At 48.0% G+C, this 19,302-nt stretch overlaps 1 protein-coding gene across 2 annotated transcripts in view; it reads left to right on the forward strand.

Moving 5' to 3' along the window:
- Positions 1-7,517: 7,517 nt before the first annotated feature.
- CACNG2 (calcium voltage-gated channel auxiliary subunit gamma 2) overlaps positions 7,518-19,302 on the forward strand; it is a 48,628-nt gene continuing 36,843 nt past the window's right edge. Inside the window, exons 1-2 of one of the 2 annotated variants that reach the window (XM_040544849.1) lie at positions 7,518-7,920; positions 8,472-8,617. In XM_040544849.1, the coding sequence (XP_040400783.1) occupies positions 8,476-8,617 (142 nt within the window). In that variant the 5' untranslated portion in view covers positions 7,518-7,920; positions 8,472-8,475. Of the gene's footprint in view, positions 8,618-19,302 lie in introns of both variants that reach the window. The other variant, XM_040544847.1, reaches the window with a different exon arrangement.

Genomic DNA, 19,302 nt, shown 5'->3' on the forward strand with positions numbered 1-19,302 from the left:
GTTGCTATAGGAGGTTAATCTGCTAAAATGACATCTTGATATCAAAACAGACATCCAGATTTTCAGAGGTATTTGGAGCCTATACAGCTCTGTAAAATCAACGTGAGATGCTGACTGCTCAGCACAACTGAAAATCAGGACAGTTCTTCAATGTCTAAACATGGAGTTAGGAGCCTAAATAGACATATGTGTTTTGTTTTCTTTTTAAAATAGGCCTCCATTCCCAAGGCAGGGAATGTCACCCATCTTCAACTTCTGTCCATGTGCATACCAGAATGCTCCAGTCTAGCATATGACTGCCTTAATCTGATGTGTTTAGCCTACTTCCTCTGTAGGAATTCACACTGCGGCCCCTAAAGCATTGTGATGGTAATATAGAACCAAATCTGAGGAATTCATACAATGGCTCTGTGGTCACAATGCACCAGCTGGCTTTCACTGAAACAGTGTCTAAAGTACACGCACATCTCACAAGATGCCTCCCTGACTATGTGAGACTACAAAAAGAAACCCTCCTCCCATTAAAATCTGTAGCCTGTTATCACTGGTATCAGTGGGACCCCTTGATTTTGAGCTTTCTAAGATTCCCCACTCACTGAGCTCCTGATTAGGTGTTGGGATACATGCTTCTCTTGATTTGAAAAATCAGAGCGACAATATAAACTATCCCAGAGCCTAACCACTTATTTTGTTTTGCTTAGGATGTTCCTTCTAGAGTCTCTTTTAACCCTGATTTATTACTGAGCATCAGAAAAATTAAAAGTTCGATATTCCATCCCTGACACCGTAGGCTATCTGACAAAACAAGAGCTAGGGGGGTCCTAAAGAAGACAGATGGGTATATAGCTGGTTTGCAGAAGGGTTACCTGCACCAGTACCACCAGACCTAGGAGAGCAAGTCTGCCTTATACAGCAAGCCTCGGTGATGCCTCTGTGGTTGCTGAGGACCAGATGGCAAAAGCTGGTGTTTAGGTTAGATTGTGGCTTTAAATGGTAATACCGAATAGATGAGGTTGCACAGGATCCTCTTCTCCGTCCTCATCTGTGCCCTTTACACTGGAAGAAAGTCTGATATCAGGGAATATTGATCAGGGTCAACATGGAGCGTCTTCACTGTAGGCCTCGCTTTCCTCCAGCATTTATCACTGTACTAATGTTTCCAGGAAGCTTCTGAAAATCTTCAGTTCAGAAAAAAAGGAACCAACAAATTCTCTTTCTTGCCTTATTCTTTACAATTCTCATCTCTGTTTATTGCTATGTTTACCTGAAAATGGGCTTTTTTCTTCTTTAAGAGTCCTACCACAGCTGCTGCACATTTCCTCTCTGGCATTTCATACACCTGTTTGTCAAAAAACAATGGCTTTTTTAACCCGTGGATTCTGACCAGGCGACACCATCCCTGACCACAAGAGGCAGGTCTGGGGTGAGTTCTAGTCCTGGTTAATGAATGAATAGACAAAGGACTTTCAAACAAGACTGTGTTACTTGTGCTTATATTTCATGCAGTTCCAGTGAGACGCATTGCTCTGTGATCTATTCAGGAGACCTTTTACCTGCATCTTGACTTAAGAGCAAATTCTGATCACAGAACCTGTGCTATACGCTTTTCACCACCTTCTTGTGAACAATGCGTGATTCTGTTTGGGTTCTTTCCTCCTCTTCTTTGTTTTCTTTAGCTCTGATTTTCAGGTGTTTGCTTATCCAGGTGTCAAGGCTCTGTACCTCTTGGCCCTGTTTCCTGGAATACGCTTCCAGGGCTGGAGGTATATGGATGGTTATGAGAACAATCTGTGCCTGATTTGGTTTTGCATATGGATGGGAAGGAGGGAAAAAAAAAAGAAAAGAAAGAAAGGGGAAAAAAAAAAACACACAAAGCTTTACATGAAGGGTCTGAAGATACAACAAAGGAGTAGGAATGACATGTAAGTAAATGGGTCTTAAATAGGATTTCTGTGGAACATGGTTTATGCAGGAGTAAGGGTGCATAGAGGCTTGCATTCATTTATATGCAGGATGGGCCAGCACGAAGGTAACCTGAGATTATAGATCAAGTGTAGAAGAATGTACATTCTGGAGTGGAAAAGTATGAGGGACGACATCTGGGGGGTGTGGGGGGTGGTGTCTTTAGTTTAACATAACTAAATATGCATAACGTAACATAACATGCAAATAAGTGGGATAGATATTCTGTTGAGATAGGGGAATGTCCTCACAACTGATTTTCTCTGCTAGCCTTATTCAGTAAGTTTACATGTCAATGTGTATATATATATCTCCTCATATCTCATCACTGAGGATACTTTACCAAATACTGTAATTCCAGCTAGAGTGACTGGTTAGCAGCCTGCCCTCTGTTACAGTTAATGGGTTGCAGACATTGATTTTTTTTTTTTCTATTCCTATTGATTAGGAGGCTGCTGTACACACAAACCTCAGCACAGCATAGAAAGAGGAAGAGAGGCAAAACAGTTCTCGTCCCAGCAATTCATCATGGTGGAAAATTCATCCTGGGAATCCCAATCTTCTCCCACTCTCTCTTTCAAGTAAAGAAGGAAGCCTTTCCCTTTCTGAAGAATTCAACCCACAAGGCACATGAAATGACACTGCTTTTTCCAACCATCTTCAAGGAGCAAACATTTCAAAGGTTGCCATTCAATGGAAGAAAAGGCTGTGTGAGACAAAGGAGCCTTGTGCTGATGGCACAGGAATTTTAACTTCAAGACTCAATCTGCAACAGATTTCTTGGACAACCATTGATACCCAATTCATTTATGAGAGTACCCAGATCTCACTAAAATCAGTGGATAGACTTTGGTGGGCTTTGGGATTTTGTTTCAGTGCCTCCACAAACTGATCAAAGTGTTGCATTATGAGAGTGTATAAGACTAAATGATATATTTTTTTTCAAAAGATTTAGTTTAGAAGAGTATATAGGTCAGAAACTGAAGGACTTATGTATTGTAGCCTTATACCCTCATACTTACTCACTGTTAGAGTTCCACTCATATCTAATGCAGGAGCTTCTTGTGCGCTCTCACGGTGGCACCAGCACTGCTTTTGCACAGAGTCCTCCTCAATTTAATCATTAGATCTCCATACCATGTATCTCCCTTCTTTCTTCCTTTCTGGTCACAATGTTATGTTAGAGATGAATCTCCTACAGTATTTGAATATTTGATATTTACATTGTCTTTCATGTTGATTCTCATGTTAAAAGACCTCAAGATAAGGAGAGATGACCACTGAGGTGCTGGTTTTTTCTCCATCTGTATTTCTGTCTCTATCATCTCTACCTTCTCTACCTGTGATTTTCTGAAAAAAAAAAAAAAAAATCTGTCTTTGGTTTACTAATTTTCTAATTTGGTCTAAGAAAACCACCAGTATGCAGATATAATGTGAATAATGTTTCCTATGAACTTTTGGTCCCTCAGCTTTGGACACCAGTGATGACTGCTCTGATCACCCCCCCGCTTGCTTAACTATACAGATATATAGCTTTTTTCAACCTTCTCCAGTGAAATTTCTTTAATATTAATTCTTTTTCTGGATCATGTCTCACTTCCATCTTTTCTGCTCCATTGGCTTTCTGTTCTATAATCACCACCCTAACCCCAATTTATTTTTCCTAACATCTTCTCTGCTGGTGTATCTGTCTATTAACACCTCTGCTCTGCCTGCAGAACAGCTGCATCAACTCCATCTCTTTTACATCTCATTACAGCAGCTCCTTCTGAGATGGCCTGCCCAGTATGAAGATTCCTAGATACCAGATCACTGTCTGATTTTTCTCCTACGAGCTGAAAAGCCCCACTGCAGCACTCAGTGCACAAATACTCTATTCAGTTCCATTACCATCCCATGGAGCTGCTTCCGACTTCATGCCCTTCATCTCCCTTCCTGCATCTTTCTCGTGCCCCTTTCTTTCCTACAGCACTGCCCCTTCTCTCCACAAATAGCAGCACTCTTGGTTTGCCATTGGAAGCAGACTTCCTGCGGCTCCCTGTCTCATCAGCTTCTCATTTCAAGTAATTTAAAATGTAATTTAAAATCTCTCTATTTCCTCCAGACTATTAATTTCTCTCTCCTTACTCTTCTATAGATGTCATTCTGTTTTGCACTATTCAGTAAGATGCGACTGTTGTAAAAATCTGCCACAGTGTTTTCAGTCTGTATTCTCATTTTGTATTATCATTTTTAATGATTCTTTGTAGGAAAGACGAAATCTCAGCACAGCATCTAGCCACAGCACAAGCAGTTGCACAGGACATTCTGGCATTTGCATTGCCTTTGTTCCATTCTTCTCCCGTGGCATTTGGAACTGTAGAGGGATTATTGTGAATGGTCTAAGAGCATATAAGTAGGATATCAGGAATTATTTCTGGAATTTGGGAAGTGTAAGGCAGGAAGCCCCCTTTAGTCCTGATCTTGAGACATACTGAACCATCATAGGTCTCCTTCCTCTTAGCCAGAGATTAAAGAACTCAGTACTCTGCAGGCCTGACCTTTTTGTACTGACAGTTTCTCTGGGGAAAATGTGCCCCTGCCCTGTTGCTGCAGCCATTTGAAGTTAAACTTGTCAAATCTGTAGAAATATGTAATAAAGGCAACAGTCACAGGTTGGTTTGAGAATCTCTGTTTTGGTCCAGCTTCTGTTTCATCCTCTGAAACCTGACTGGATTAGTCAAATTTAAAGATATGTAATCTAGCTATTTCAGCAGCATTTTTCTTGTTATAGATGAAATTATTATTTTCTCACTGTGTTGGGGTGCCCTGTGAACAGCAGCCTACAACCTCTGCAGTGACTGCTCGCTCACCATACTTGTCTCACTAGATTCATACCAGCAGAAGCAAGCTCCTCAACCCCATTTGTGCAGCCTGGCACACCCTGATCCACAGGCGCATTCCAATTTGTCACAACAAAATGAACGCTTAGCCACACAGGAGAGCCTTAAGTGAAAAAAACAGCATCGCACCTTCTCTCCCTCTCCTCTTTGAATGACCCTGTTGTGTAAGGACAAGCGAGCTTTCAGAGGGCCTGAGCTCTTCCTGCTTCCACTCACTCCACCCAGGTTGCTTGTGTGACATTACTAGAAGAGCTGTGTTGCGCTTTTTTAAGAGCACAGAGTAACTGAGGAGCCCACTTTCCCTGGAGCTATGAGCTCCAGAGATTTCCAGTATGCCTTTCCCTTCCATACATGGCGATGTTGGTGCTTGATGGATTTTAGTGCCAGCATAGTCTGCTGAAGTTTTTCTTCCTTGGAGTCTTCCAGGCTTCTGGCCCAGTTTTTCTACCTTCTTTTGAAGAATGAGAAGACTTGAATGCTGGGGTGGGCTTGGAGAGGAATGACCACCAACACAAAAAGAGCCCAGAGCCCCCAGAATGACTCATTCCTCCCTTATGCCTTCCCTCTGTCAGTGGAAAGCTTTCAGAAGGGGAGGAGAGGTCCTAGGATGCAGGCTCTGCAGAGCCATAATCTCCCATCAGTTTAGGGGAATTCTCCACGTCTCTTCACCTCTAAATTTGTTTAAACCAAGGCCAACAGTCCAGAGAGCCTGCCCACAGCTGCCATACTCCCCAGTGTTCCAGCAGGCCATACTCAGAGTGCTAAAGGGATGTCCATGTCCATCCTCAGCTCTTTGGCAGCTCCATGAGTGCAGAAAGAAACCCCTGCTTTGTGTGAGAGAGGAGAAGGCCAGGAGTCCTCCAGATGAGGCTAGGGACTGTCTTTTTCCACCAGAAATGTGTCAGTGGGCTCAAGCTGCACCATCACCTCCCCCCTTCACCGCATCCCTTCTCCTGCCTCCCCTAGGATATTTCCTGCCTGCTAGTGGCAATCTGCATATGGCTGATGCCACACACCATGAGTGCTTGCTGGTAAACACCCCACCTTGGTCTCAGCTGCGAGGGCAGTCTGGTCAGAGCCCTCCAAATGGGGGAAATGCTTTGCTGTCTGTAGGGCAGTGCCCTCGCTGCTGCTCACCACCCGCTGCTTGCTATAGAGCCTTTCATGTCCGACAGTCCTGGGGGAGACTGTCCTGAAAGGGCAGTCCCAGGCTGCACCCAGAGAGGAAGAAGGGAGAAGAGAGAAATGGAGTTATGAAATTACACCATAGCTGAAGCCCTCCAACTGGTTCAACTTCCCAGCAACCCCTCCCCTCAGCTCTTCTCCCCCTTCTCCCCCTCCAAACAGCAGTGAACCTAAAGCAGCCCTTCTGGTCTCTTGTTCACTGAACAATGAATCCGATCAGAGAGAAAGAAAATCGGCAGCATCGAGAATTAGATAATTTCTTTTCTTTATGATTGTTACATTAATGAGCAGCTACATGTATAGAACCAGGAGGTGACTAATGTAATTAACCTGGTGTAATGATACTGCTGAGGAAGGGAGAGAGGATTATGACATACTTAGATGTTAGCATTGCACAATTTTGCATACGTTCTCAGTACTATCAGGATGCATCTGACATAGGAAAGTTAAAGCAGCGATAGATTTCAGTCTGCCTTCATACAGCTCATGCATCTTTCTGTGTGAAATGAGGACTGAAAGGCGGGTTGCTTTCTGAGGGTTGAGGGGGAAGGAATTCGGTTTGGTGGTTCCTTTCCTTAACAAAATCATACTAATAATAAGAAATCGCCCTTTCTCGTGAAGAATCTTCCCAAAATGTCTGCTTCTTGGAGCAGGCTTCGGGATTTCACAGAAAGCTACAAAGAGAAAGTCAGAACGCAGGGATTCACACAGCACTGGTCAGGGGGAGACAGAGGGACGGAAAACAAGCAACACCAAAAACATATGCAACTTGCAGCGAACCCGAGAAGAGTGAAGAGCAAGCACTTAAAAATAATAGCGACAGCAAAAATAAGGGAAATAGATGCTTATTTCTAAATTACCCTTCCACGTTACATTTCCCCTGTCTCCTGGGGAGAGGAACGTCTGACTGAAGTTTTGTGCGGGTCTCAGTGCGGCGCGCGGGTTGCGCTCGCAGCTCCGGGCGCTTAACGGCGGGGATGCGAAGGCAGCCGGGCCGGGGGGCGGCGGGGGGGAGCGGGTGGGAGCGAAAGGTAGAAAGCGAGAAAAGAGGGAGAGCCCCAGCCAGATACGCCTTCCTCCGGGCTCCGGCAGCCGGGGGGAGCGGCCCTGCCCGGGGCTGGCAGCGGCGGGGAAAGGCAGCGGAGAAGGGGGGGGGGGGGGGTGTTTAGGGCTGCCCCCTCCGCCCCTCCCTGCCCGCCCGCCCGCCCGCCTGCCCGCGCAGAGCGGAGGAGGGCGGCCGCCGCCCGCGGATGCTGTGGCGCGGGCAGGGCGGGCGGCGCGGCGGGCAGGGCGGGCGGGGGGGGTCTGTCCTGCAGCACCGCGGAAAGCTCCTCCGGCACCGCCGCCCGGCGAGCTGCCCTGCGGCGCCCGGCGCCCCGCTGCGCTCCGCCCGCCCCGCCGGCCGGGGAGCTGTCCTTCAGCACCTCCGGCCGCCGCCGCCGCCGCCGCCGCCTTGATGCAGTAGCGGGCCCGGGAGCCGCCGGGGGGACGCCGCGGGGCAGGGGGTGCCGCAGCCGGGCGCAGCTCCGAGACCCCCGTCCGGGAGGGGCGCCGCGCCTGTCCCCCGCCTCCCTCCCCATCGCCACCCCCAGGAGCCCCCCTCTCTCCTCGCCCACCTCCGCCGGGAGCGAGCGCCGCGGCTGTGCGGAAAAGCCATGGGAGGCGAGACCTCGGCACCTGTTCAGCTGAAATCAAGGGCTTACAGTATACTGGGCAGTCTGGCTTGGTGGTAGGAGCGAGCGAAAGGAAGGAGAAGCGAGCGAGAAAAAGTGAGAGAGGATTGGAGCGACTGCCGCTGCCGGGAAAAAAAAAATAAAAACCCAAGGAAGATAACTGGGAAGGAAAAGGATTTTCATGGCGCAGGCTGCAGAGCTAAGCAAGAAGACTGAAGGTTGCATCTCTGCTCTTACAGTCTCTAACTGTCTAGGTCCAGATAATGAGAGATTGTGTTGAGGATGCTGCTGCTGCTCCCCTGTTCACTGTGGAAGCCATCTCCAAATTAGCCATTACATATGGAAACTGGAGACCAGAATTTTAGAAAAAGGGATTAAGGCGTCTCGTTTTGGGGGGGGTTCTCTCTTTATTTGTTTCTTTATTTTTTCTTGGTTCTTTTCTCTCTCTTTTTTTTTTTTCTTTTTCCTTTTTCCTTTTTTTTATATTTCAACCAGAACGTTTCCGATTTAAAAGGCAAGCCTCTTCCCGTGTGGTCTTTCTAATTTACACTCTTTTCCGTGGGCTTTCTTACCTCCCTTTTTTGATATCTCTCTCTATATATATACCCATTATATTATTAGTCGGAATTATTATTCTTTTATTTTATTAAACACACACACCCCAAGAATCAGAAGGCGGTTGGGTATTTGTATAATGAAGAATTATGGGGCTCTTTGACAGAGGTGTTCAGATGCTTTTAACCACCGTTGGTGCTTTCGCTGCCTTCAGCCTGATGACCATAGCTGTGGGGACCGACTACTGGCTTTACTCCAGAGGGGTTTGCAAGACTAAAACTGTCAGTGAGAACGAAACCAGCAAAAAGAACGAGGAAGTCATGACCCATTCTGGATTATGGAGAACCTGCTGCCTGGAAGGTATTTGATTCTGGATCTCCAACACCCCCCCCCACTTTCCTATCCCACTACCCCATGCCCCCCCCCCCCCCCCCCCCCCAATAAATCCCTTTGCATTCCACCATTTTCTCACTTCATTCCCTTCACGACTGAGAGTGGTGGGCTCAGTTACTCAGGGCATGGAGGCAAGAAGACAGGAAAATTATTATTTGCTCTGTTCCCTTCTCCCTTCCTCTTCCTCACCCTCCCCCGCACACCCTCCCCAAAAATTCACTTCCCCCCTCTGATGGGAATGATGTGTGTGTTACAAAAACACCAAGAGACCCTTTCGGAAGGCAACCTTGTGGTCTGCCTGTCTTCAGATTGTTTGTATTGCCTGGGAAAGCAATGCCAAAATGCTGTATTATTGTTGTGCTCCGGCTGCAACCACAGAGTGAAATCATTTGTCTCTTTGCAAACAGCTTATTTGCAAAGACAAGACTGGGAGTGAGAGGCAATGTGGGGAGAGGGTGACTGGAAAGCAATTTGGATACAATTATTAGTTCACTTTAGGAGGGAAAAAGAGTGAAATGGAAACAACCCTGTTATGTCCAAAATGCCTCACATGGTAAATCTGACGATTCCAGTCATCTTGAGCAGAGTTCAGAGCATTTCGTAATGTCTGTAAGCAACCACATCTCACTGGGTTGGGTGCAGAGGGGTCTATTTGGCGGCTGATTGGTTTGTTTGGGGGCTGGGAATTTTCCCCCGTTCGTTTGTTGTTGGGGGTGGTTTTTTTGTTTTGGGCTTTTCTTTAAGGTTTATGGTAAAGGCTTAAAATAAACAAGTGCCTGAATAGAAAAATCAGCCTAAGTCTGATGTGGAGAAACTGAACAGCAACTCAGTGACATGTCTGATGGCAGAAGAGAGACCGCCGCAGCCAACTTCTGGAATCAGACGTTCCTAAGGGAGGGGGAAAGAAGAGAGGAGCCAGTGATTCGCTTTTAAATATGTGTTGCTCCGTACTGCTATTGGCGTACGTGTGGGCTGGGGAGGTGGTCTTCAGCCGGTGCTGGAGGGATAGGGGCAACTGATGGAAACGCATGGTTTATGTTACACACGTAGCGAGGAGAGAGCGAGAGCAAGAGCGCATATTACAGCCCATTGTAAAACCCCTGCTTATGAATCAGCTCCCAGCTGGAGGGTGGGCTGCCGGGGGTTTATGGACATCCACAGATAACGTATGTGTCTGCCGGTGTCCACCAGAGCTGGGTGTGCCTGGAGCTCCCCGATGGGAGAAAAGGGGAAGTGGGTACCGCAGGACGGATTTTCAAAGACCGGCACTGGGAGATGGAAGGCAGGGGGGAGGGGAGAATAAACTGTGTATGTCCTAATGTCTCTCACCAAAGCAAGCTAAAGCCGCTGTTTAGAAATGGTTGTGTCCGGGAAGAAGCGCGAATTTCCCCCCTGTTCTTGGTGCAAACGGTTGAGTGATGGCTGGACATGTTTTGAATAGCTAAGTGACTTCATTGAGCGATGGTCTATTTGACGCATACTGCATTTAGTGCCCTTTGTCAACCCAAACTGCTGCCTTTTAACATATCCTGCAGAGGAGCTCTATGCTGAATACTATATGCTGTCTCCACGCCAGAAAATCAATAGCAGTAAATTAATGGGGGATGTTTTAAACACACTCACTCACACACACTTTTCCTCCAAATAGATAAATATATAGAGATATATATTAATAAAGAATGAAAAGCCTTTCACACAGCTATTCATTACAACCAGGGAAAAAGACATCTCCTTAATTAAAAATTAATGAGAGAGGGAAGAAAAAAAAAAAAAAAAAAAAAAGCAAGCCCAAATGCGAAGCCATGCAGGGAGGGAGGGAGGCTGCGGGGAAGAACTCTCTTCCTGAGCTGTGTCCCCGAGCCGGAGGGCGAAGGAAGGCTGGGGTGGAGACAAGAGGTATGAGGACCCCGGCTGGGAGAGGCAGTGAATTCAGATCATGTCTATGTGCCCACAGAGCCAGATCCAGAGGGACGCGGTCTGAGGGGGAGGAGGAAGGGGCGGGTGAGGTTTGTCAGATCGGAGGAGCTTTAGGCTCCTTCGCCTTTACATCTGACAGGACCCCACAGGCGCCCTGCAGAAGTGGTTTGTGTGGCAGGGGAAGGCGCCTGGATGTTTCCAATTAAAAGCTCAGAAGTGCCCCCGGCCCCCCCCACTGCCAGCCCTGTCCCCTGCCTGTGCTGTCATGGCTCACACTGAAACCCTGCACGAGGGCTACAAAAGGCAGCCTGAGAGCAAGCTGTGTACCCCCATGGGATGCTCTCTTGCCCCTGCCATGCAAGGGTTGAGCCCTTGCCATGCGACATGGGGCAGGAGCAGCAAGCAGGGCTGGAGGGTGCAAGGAACCATTCAGGAGCAAGCCCTGCTCTGAGCCAGGGCATCCCTAACCTGAGGGCACAGGTTGCACCAAAACTTCGGTATGAGCAAAGTAGCAAAACATCTCCACAGGATGCAGAAGCAGCCCCATGGCCACACACCGAGCAGGACCAGGCCACGGCTGTGCCCTGTGGGGCAGCACAGCCCTGGCACCCCCTTGCTTCCAGGACAACACAGCCAAATATCCCCAGTGGGCAGCCAGGAGCAGGCCCTGGACAGCAAGACTCTTGCTGTTGTGACTGATCAGCCAGAAGTTAGCTTCCTTCTCAGCAGAAGGAATTAGAAAAGGTGTCCCTGGGTCACTCGCCCTCCCCACTGAAAGCTCCAAGCTGGGCTCCTTGTCCCCATGGTGCAGGGGGTGGACAGGTCTGTGAAGGGAAGGGCTTCTTCCCAGGAGGCTGAGAAATTGGCCAAAGCCGTGGGCTCTGCTCACACTCACCCTGCCCACAGTGTGGCAAAGGCGGCTGGCAAAGGGTGTGGAACAGAAAAGATGCCTAGGGGTGGGGGGGCATCAGGGCAGGCCCATAGGGTGAGGGGTGGCAGTGCAGAGGAGGGCAGGAGGATTTTTAATGATAAAATAATCAAAGAAGTAGCCAAAACATTCCTCTGCTAATGGTAGGAAGCCTCTGATGAGGTTGCCTTCATTCTGGGGCATGTGGGGGAATGCTGGCACTAGCCAGCACTGTAGGCTGTCAGAAATGGTGGACTCCTTGTGTTCAAAACGCAGTGGTAGATTGTCTTTTCTCTTCTTGGCCAAGGTGCCCAATAGCAAAAGAGGAATGTGGGAGCTCAGGCTGTGCACACAGATACACCGCAATCACAATGTGAGTTCCCGTCAAAGAATTAGGTTCCTGGGCTTTCAGTTTCAGGGTTCCCCTCTGTTTGGTCATTCAACACTTTCAGTCAGTATTTTCAGATCTTTGCATTGCTCCAAACAGCAGTGTCATTTTGGGAGTTCCTCCTCCACTGGGATTACTCTGCCCTCTTTCCTGAGTCCTAAAGGGAGCCCCTGTTCAGTGCTGAGGCTGGAGCAGAAAGATGGTGGTTGTTCACATTACTGCAGACTACATTTCCTATTCCTTTCCTAATCTTCCTTCAGATAATTCTTTCTCAGGCTTTGGGGTTGCCTAAATGCGTCCCTGGGCCATTCAAAAGTCTTTGCCCTTCAAGAAAAATGGCAGAGCGACTGCCTTTCTCAGACCCCTGACTGCATATGCACAGCGCACGCACATACACCCAGCAGCTGAGATCTGCAAGCTCATGCCACGTATGGATGCTGCACCTCTTACAACTTTGAAATGGCTGCGGATCTTCCAGCCTAATTCCTCCTTGGCACCAAATGCTTTTAAAACACTTTTTTTATTATGAGTGATGCCTTGTCTAATTCTTTCATTAGCTCCTGTAGATCTCCTACAGGATCTCAAAAAGTGAGTGACGATGCCTTATCGGGGTCTTATGAAGCAAGTAAATGAAATGTATTTTATATCTGCAGGTTATTGGTTTTGTCATGTTGTCATTATTATTAGGAAAGGGATAGGTCTGGGAGGCTTTTATACTAAGAAGGAGGGAGAGAGGAGTCCAGGGCAGGCAGGCATGAGTGATGCGCATGGGGTTAGACATCCCTGTAGATCTGACTGGTGTGAAGGCAAGTAATTGAATGGATGTTGGTGCAGAAAATAATTCCTGCCTAGAGACCCTTCCCAAGGAAAATTAATGAGCTGATCTGTTCCCTTTCCAGCTTGTTACATCTGAACAACGCATGAGAGTTAAGTGCAGTTTCAGTGTTTGCAAAAACGAAGAGCTGATGGCAAAGCGAGGCAAGGCACAGGCACTGGACACAATCCTGGCACTGCGTCTCTTCCCCGCGCTGCCTTCTCCCATCCCTGGCTGCTTCTGAGCCACTTTTTCTTTTTGCATGATCTTACGAGCATTTTTTCCTTGTCTCCCTTCTTATCTTTCTTTTACCCTTTGTTTCTGTCAGCGTCCCCAGTTCCGCCCTGCAGAACTGCCCACCGTCCTACTTATAAGCATCCACAAATCCGCCGGGGTCCTTTCCCCCAACTCTTTATATCATATGTCAGGGGCTTTTCTGAGGATGCAGTGGAAATAGCAGTAGCTTAAGTGAGGGTCTCCACGTCTTGGTGGTGCAGGAGCAGCCCACAGCACGGCCCTGAGATGCAGCAGGAGGCAATGGCCCAGCGCAGCGCTGACTGCTGCCGCTATTGCATCTGCTGGGGAGCAGGAGGACGCACAGCTGCACGGGCCTGGCATGAAGAAGGCAGAGGATTTCCAAAAGTGGGGTGGCAGGTGGTGAGGGGGAAGTACCTGGGATCTCAGACAATGGGTGGGTTTGGTTCTCCTCTCAGCTTAAATTCACACCTGGCTGTACATCAGTGGGGAGCCAGGGATTTGACGGGCTGAGACCTGCAAGCTCGCTTCATCTGTAAGATTTGACAAGCAGAAGCTGTTTCTCACCAGTCAGTTGCTAGAAGTGACTTCTAAATTGCTTTTAAATTCTGAATCTTCCTACTGACAGAGAAAGAGGAATGGGTTAATATTGTCCTGAAATGCACCAGAAATTGCCTCGCTGAAGAGAGTGAGAGTGAAATGCAGTGGGAGGGACATGGAGATGCAGTGTGGCAGCAGTAATGTATAAAGAAATTACACAGAGATAGAACAAATGTCTCCTTGCCAGGGAGACCAGGAGCTATTCCTATCCCATGTTTCCATTTTAACCCATCCCGTTCCCCTCACAGGCCCCCTAGCCCCTGTCTCTCTTGGCTGCGGTTTGGTGCCACCTCATCAGGAGTTTGGGGGAGGAGGGCTGCCGAGGTTCGCCAGCAGCATCTCCATATTTATCTAATTTAAAAGCAGAGCGAGGAGGTTGCCAGGGGGAGTGGGGAACATTTCAGGCTGCCGGATGGCTCTGCACCCTGCCCCTGTTTTAAGAGCAGGATTCCCAACCAAGCATACCCTTTTTATCCCAGGGGGAGCCCTCGCAGCTCCGTTCTGCGCCGCTTCCCCCTTCCATATCGCGCTGGCTGTGGGGACGTGCTGCTGCATACCCCTTGCAGGGGCTCTCGGAGAGGGACGGGGTCTCCTGACAGAGGAAGTGTCACCAGCAGGGCTCCCAGCCCCAGGGCTGCAGCTGCCCTGCGGGGGAAATGCAGAGCATGGAAGGGGTCGGGGACGCATGGAACAGACCGCAAATGCAACGCACCCCAAAGTTATTTTTCCCTTGCCTGCCTGACCCCAGATCTTTCCTCGCCCTCCATCTTTGACTCATTCTATCCATCTCCATTTTAATTTGTTCTTGTTTCCCTCCCCTGTTTTTCCTCTTTATTTTTCTCTTTCATCTTCACATCTCTTCTGTGCTCTCTCTCAGAGGCAGCTTCCTCTTCATTATTTCTCCCTGATACCAAGTTCTCCGAGGCCCATCCCCCTTGCTCTTTCCTCTGTTACAGTATCTTGTCCTTGCTTTCCTCTGTCCCCTTTGCTCCTGCCATCTCATCTGTCTGTCCTCTTTCCTCTTCTCTCTGCCGTCATACCCCCCTGGCTGTCCCCCATCTCACACACAGTCATTCCCCCAGCTGACGACCCCATCCTTTTGGAGCTCCTTTCTAAGGCAACCCTCCTGCAGCCCCTCATGATGGATGTCCCCCTCCTCCTTTCTCTGGCCCGTGGCCCCCCTCCTCAAAGCAGCCTATGACGCTGGTTGCTGTTGCTGTCTGCTCTCACCACAGGGCACCACAGCTCCCCCTGAGATGGGGGATGAGACACAGGCCCCCCCTTCTGCTCCCCTCATTGCTAGTTGCCTTTTGGTCAAGCCAACATCCCTCCACTTTGCTGCCTCCAACCTCCCGTGGCCAGAGGGCTCACTGGCAGCGCAGCTGATGAGCTGGCTCATCTGCATGCAGCCAGCAATTGGGCTGGAAGGAGCTCCCGGCAGCCCTAAATACCCTCCCTGGCAGCCCTCAGACACGAATCAGGCTGGGGTCCAAAGGGAAAATCGGGGTCTCTGTAGCCGTCGCCCTGGGGCCATTGTTGTGCACTACAGGGAGGGATCTCTGGTTGTCAGCAAGCAGTGTCTCAGCAAACAGTCATCCTTTGCAAGCTGTTTACAGGGGGAGGATTTTCTCTGAGAGCCTCAGGATCACCCAAGGAGGTGAGGGGAATGGGGCTGGGGTCTCCAAAGTCAGACTCAATGGCTAGGTGAATGAATCTCAGCGAACCAGGTTGAGGATGCTGCTGGCTGGTGGGAAAAGGGGGGCTGTGAGGCGTGCAGGGCTCTAAATGAACTGCAGCAGCTCCTCGGATCCCAGAAATGGGAATACTGCTGTCAGTGGCCCAGGGCAGAGCATGGCTGCAGGCAGAAAACCCACCAGCAGCAACTCCCCAGGCAGCAGGAGTAGAGCAGGGGGATAACAGAGAGCACAAGGAGGAAGGGCTGTCCAAGGGGGGGGGGAATGCAAAGCCGGAAGAGGGTTCATAAAAGGGGGACAGGGACAAGGAGGAGTAAGAAAGAACGTGTGTATGAGGACAGCCTGAAATACTAGATGTGTTTGCCTGGGAAAGGAGGTGAATGAGCGGGAAAGCAATTGGATTGTGTTGAATAATGAATGGGCTAGAGAAGATGGATCAGTAGTTCTTGATTTCCCCATTTTGTAACACAGAGACAAGAGGACCTGACGTGAGTCACCGGAGACCCAGTTAAAGCTTTCTCATTTGATGCGTATCAGGGCTGTGGATCTCATTGCCACCAGAGCTCCTGTGGCCAAGATTTTAACCACATTTAGCAAGCAAGTGGGCATTTACAACAGAGTTCACGAAAATTAAGCGTCCTCATAATGGATGTGAACAGCGTTTTGGGTGTTTCGTAATTCGGCAATTAAGCCAGGCTCCATAAAAACTAGGATAACATTTCACAAGGACAGCCTATCCCCTATCTGACTGCCATGTGCTTCTTGCCTCTTCCCCGAAACATTTGTCAGGGATTAAACGGAGCTCAGATTTACTTAGTCTGGCATTTCTTTTGTTTCTAGATGCTATGCTATGCAGCTGCAGCATAAGGTGCAAACTAGGCCTGCGTTTCTGCTGGTGTCAATGACTGCCCTAATTTGACAAATTAACTATGAGTTTAGGTATTTCTATCATATTTTGCTAGGAAGGATCTGGGATACAGAGCAATTAAGAGCATATGGAATTAAGTGGAGTCCTTTTTCTTCACACCCCAGGGTATAAAGCAAGTAGTTAGCAGTGAAGGTGCTATATATGTGCAAAGAATTATTATTGTTGAAGTCCCTGCTTCCCAGAAAGCAATAGGCTTTGGGTCTCTTTGATGCTATCATGACTAAATTAGAAACGAGGTTGTCTCTTTCCTCTTGCATCTGTGGAAATGATTACTGAACTGTCATCTGATGACGTACAGCACTGTAGTGTTTCTATGCACAGCGGATAAAGGCCCTATTCTCCCCTCGTTTGCTCCGGTGTAACCTCAGTGGCTTGGATGGAGCTGTGTTGCTTTCACAGTCCATGCAGGCAAGAGGAGGATCAGGATGAGAAAGGGCTGTGCCTGCTTTAAACAGCTGTGCCCCCAAAGGTCACAGTGTGCCCTGCTTCACCAGTGCCGTACCCGAAAACCCAGGGGCTCGATTCACCTCCAGTGTGGGGGTGCGACAGCCCCAAAGCCGATGACATTCTGCACTCATTTATGCCAGCTGTTCTGCTGTCCAGCAGTCCCTTTTTAAAAATTATTTCCATTTTCATCGTTTTTCATCCTTGCTAGAAAAATTTGAGTTGGCATCCCTCCCTGTGGGGGAAAAGGCCTTTTATGGGCTCCTCACCTTGGGTTGGTGGAAGTGTGAAATAGCAGAGGGGACCGTGCACCCCCTGACATTCAACTTTCTCTTGTTCTTCCTTCTGCATTTCTGTCTTTCACCAGATCTCTTCCATTTACTGGCAGCTTTCTGTCTCCCAGCCCCATTTATCCCCTTTGTGTTACAGAAAACCTCCCTCATAAAATTCCCAACTACACAATCAGTTTCCGTAACAAGCCCTGCAGGACAGGTGAAATCCACTTCTGTTTCTGTGGCACAGGCTGCTGAAGTTTTTATACCAGCTTCCTATCAAATCTATAACTCCCCAGAGAAGCATATGGACTTTATCCTACACCTCCTATTCCCCCAGAGCATATACTTCTACCTGCTATCTTTGAAAAACAGAAAATGAGGATGGTATACAAAAACTTGAGAATGCAGTGCCATCCTATCCATGGGTAAGAATTCCTCTGATGTGTGTTTTTGCTAGAAGCAGAACAACTATAAATTTCTGATTTAGCTTGTTGTATAAAGTATACATTCTGTCAAATAAAGAATAACACTATCCACCTCCGTCCCCTGGATTTTCTATGTTTCTGATTTTTCTCTTCCTATTTCTCAGTTTTCATTCTCCCCCTGAACATGATTTTTTTTTTAGTGCCTGTTTTATTTTTCTCCTCCCACTGCTTCATAACTACATTTCATTCTTAAATTTGCTATCACTCAGAGAACTTCCCTCTTCCTTCAGGTCTTGTTTATACCAGCAGTGTAGCTGCAGTGCTATGGATCACACTTGAACACTGAATAATTCCCAGGTTTATGGTCATGTTCATTCAGTATCATAGACTGAGCATTGTCACTCAAAACACTTTTCATCCAACCCTGTTTGCTGACTCCTGCAACCTAGCTGTGGGCTGTCCACTGCAACTAGTGCATTTCTGAGAGCCTGTTCTGGGGGCTTTATTTCCTCATGAAGATATTGCCTCGTACTTTCCAGTTTCTTTTTTTTTTCTATACTCCTTCCACCAGGCCCCTTCAGAATTCACTGCTTCTTCTTTTCTTCCTTTTTTCTCCACTTTAGTTCTCGGGTCTGCCATTTTATCCCCTTTTTCTTCTCTTCCCTCTACATTTCTATCCCTCAGTCCTGGGTAGGAACTACCCCCGATCCCATCCCATTCAGCCTCTGTGGAGATGTAGTGAAAATGGGTTGAAACTAAACACGCGCATGTGTGTATGCACATATGTACATCTCCTTTCAGATGCGGTCACTTAGAAAGCTTGGTGGCTGAGACGAAGTGTCCTGGCTCTGACTTTCGCCTTTCAGAGAGCCCTGAGGAGTCATTTCTGAATGCAGACACCCCTCAGAATTGCCTTCAGAGCACAGGGTCCCAAGGGATCAATCATCAAGAATTTCTGCTGCTTCTTTTTAGATTCAAGCATTGCCCTTTTCCTTAGGCTGAGGGTCATGGTTTTTTGAAGGGCAGTGGCAAAATCATGAAAGAAGACATTTTTCTCTTGCTCATTTTTGAGTGAGAGAATGAATGAACTGTGATAAATATTTTTCTGTATATAGCTAGAGCTGTCTCAGAGAAGTGGCAGAGGAAACAGATGGCAGAGGCCCTTTATAGGCAGCTGCTGTTGTCTCTTAAGGTGTCACCAGCACAAGAAAAGTGGTTGTAATTGGGGAGCTTCAAGATCGGCAGTGCCTGAAAGGACTCAAGCAGAAAAGAATGTCATCCTGCATGAAGGAGGGGAGGCAGAAATCAAATATTCACAGAGTAATGAATAGTGCTTGAAAGGTAAAATAAAGTACAGGGAATAGTTTGAAGAAAGCTTTATTAAATGACATGACTGGAGGATGGATGGTTTTCCTGTGTTTGGGAGTTCACTCTTCGACACAGACAGTGGGAACATTGTAGGCAGGGTGAAGAAGGTGGTTTAGGTTATTTGGGGGACAGAAAGCAGAGCTGATGTTCAGAGGAAACAGCTGAGTGAGACACCGATTTCCAATGCACTGTGGAAATGCAGCCCAGGGGAGAGGAAATGTCCAGGAGTAGCCAACTCTGGGCTCCTATCTCCTCCAGCTGGTTTCAAATCACCCCTGCAGTGCGTGCTTTCAGGATGAGGGGTGCTATGGTTTGGTGTAGAAGCCTCTGTCCCAGAAACTCCCTAAATGATTTGCCTGCCTGGAGCCTGGAGTCTGCCTGTACCCAGCACAAAGCGAAGTTGTAAGTTGACCTGTAAAACAACAGAAGTGGAGACATGAAGCAGCTCCCTCAAAAAAATAACCAGAGCCAGGATTCTTCTTATCTTCTGGGCTGGGAGGGATTTCACATTGGGCTAAACCCTAACTCTTGTAGAAATGAGCATGTTTACATCTCTCCTGCTCTCTTCGTGTCTCTGAAAGTAGGAGCCATGTATTCCTTTCAAGGAAGAGAAAGTTCACAGAGAAAGACAATGGGA

The sequence above is a fragment of the Cygnus olor genome, chromosome 1 (assembly GCF_009769625.2).
Source record: "Cygnus olor isolate bCygOlo1 chromosome 1, bCygOlo1.pri.v2, whole genome shotgun sequence".
Lineage (NCBI taxonomy): Eukaryota > Metazoa > Chordata > Aves > Anseriformes > Anatidae > Cygnus > Cygnus olor.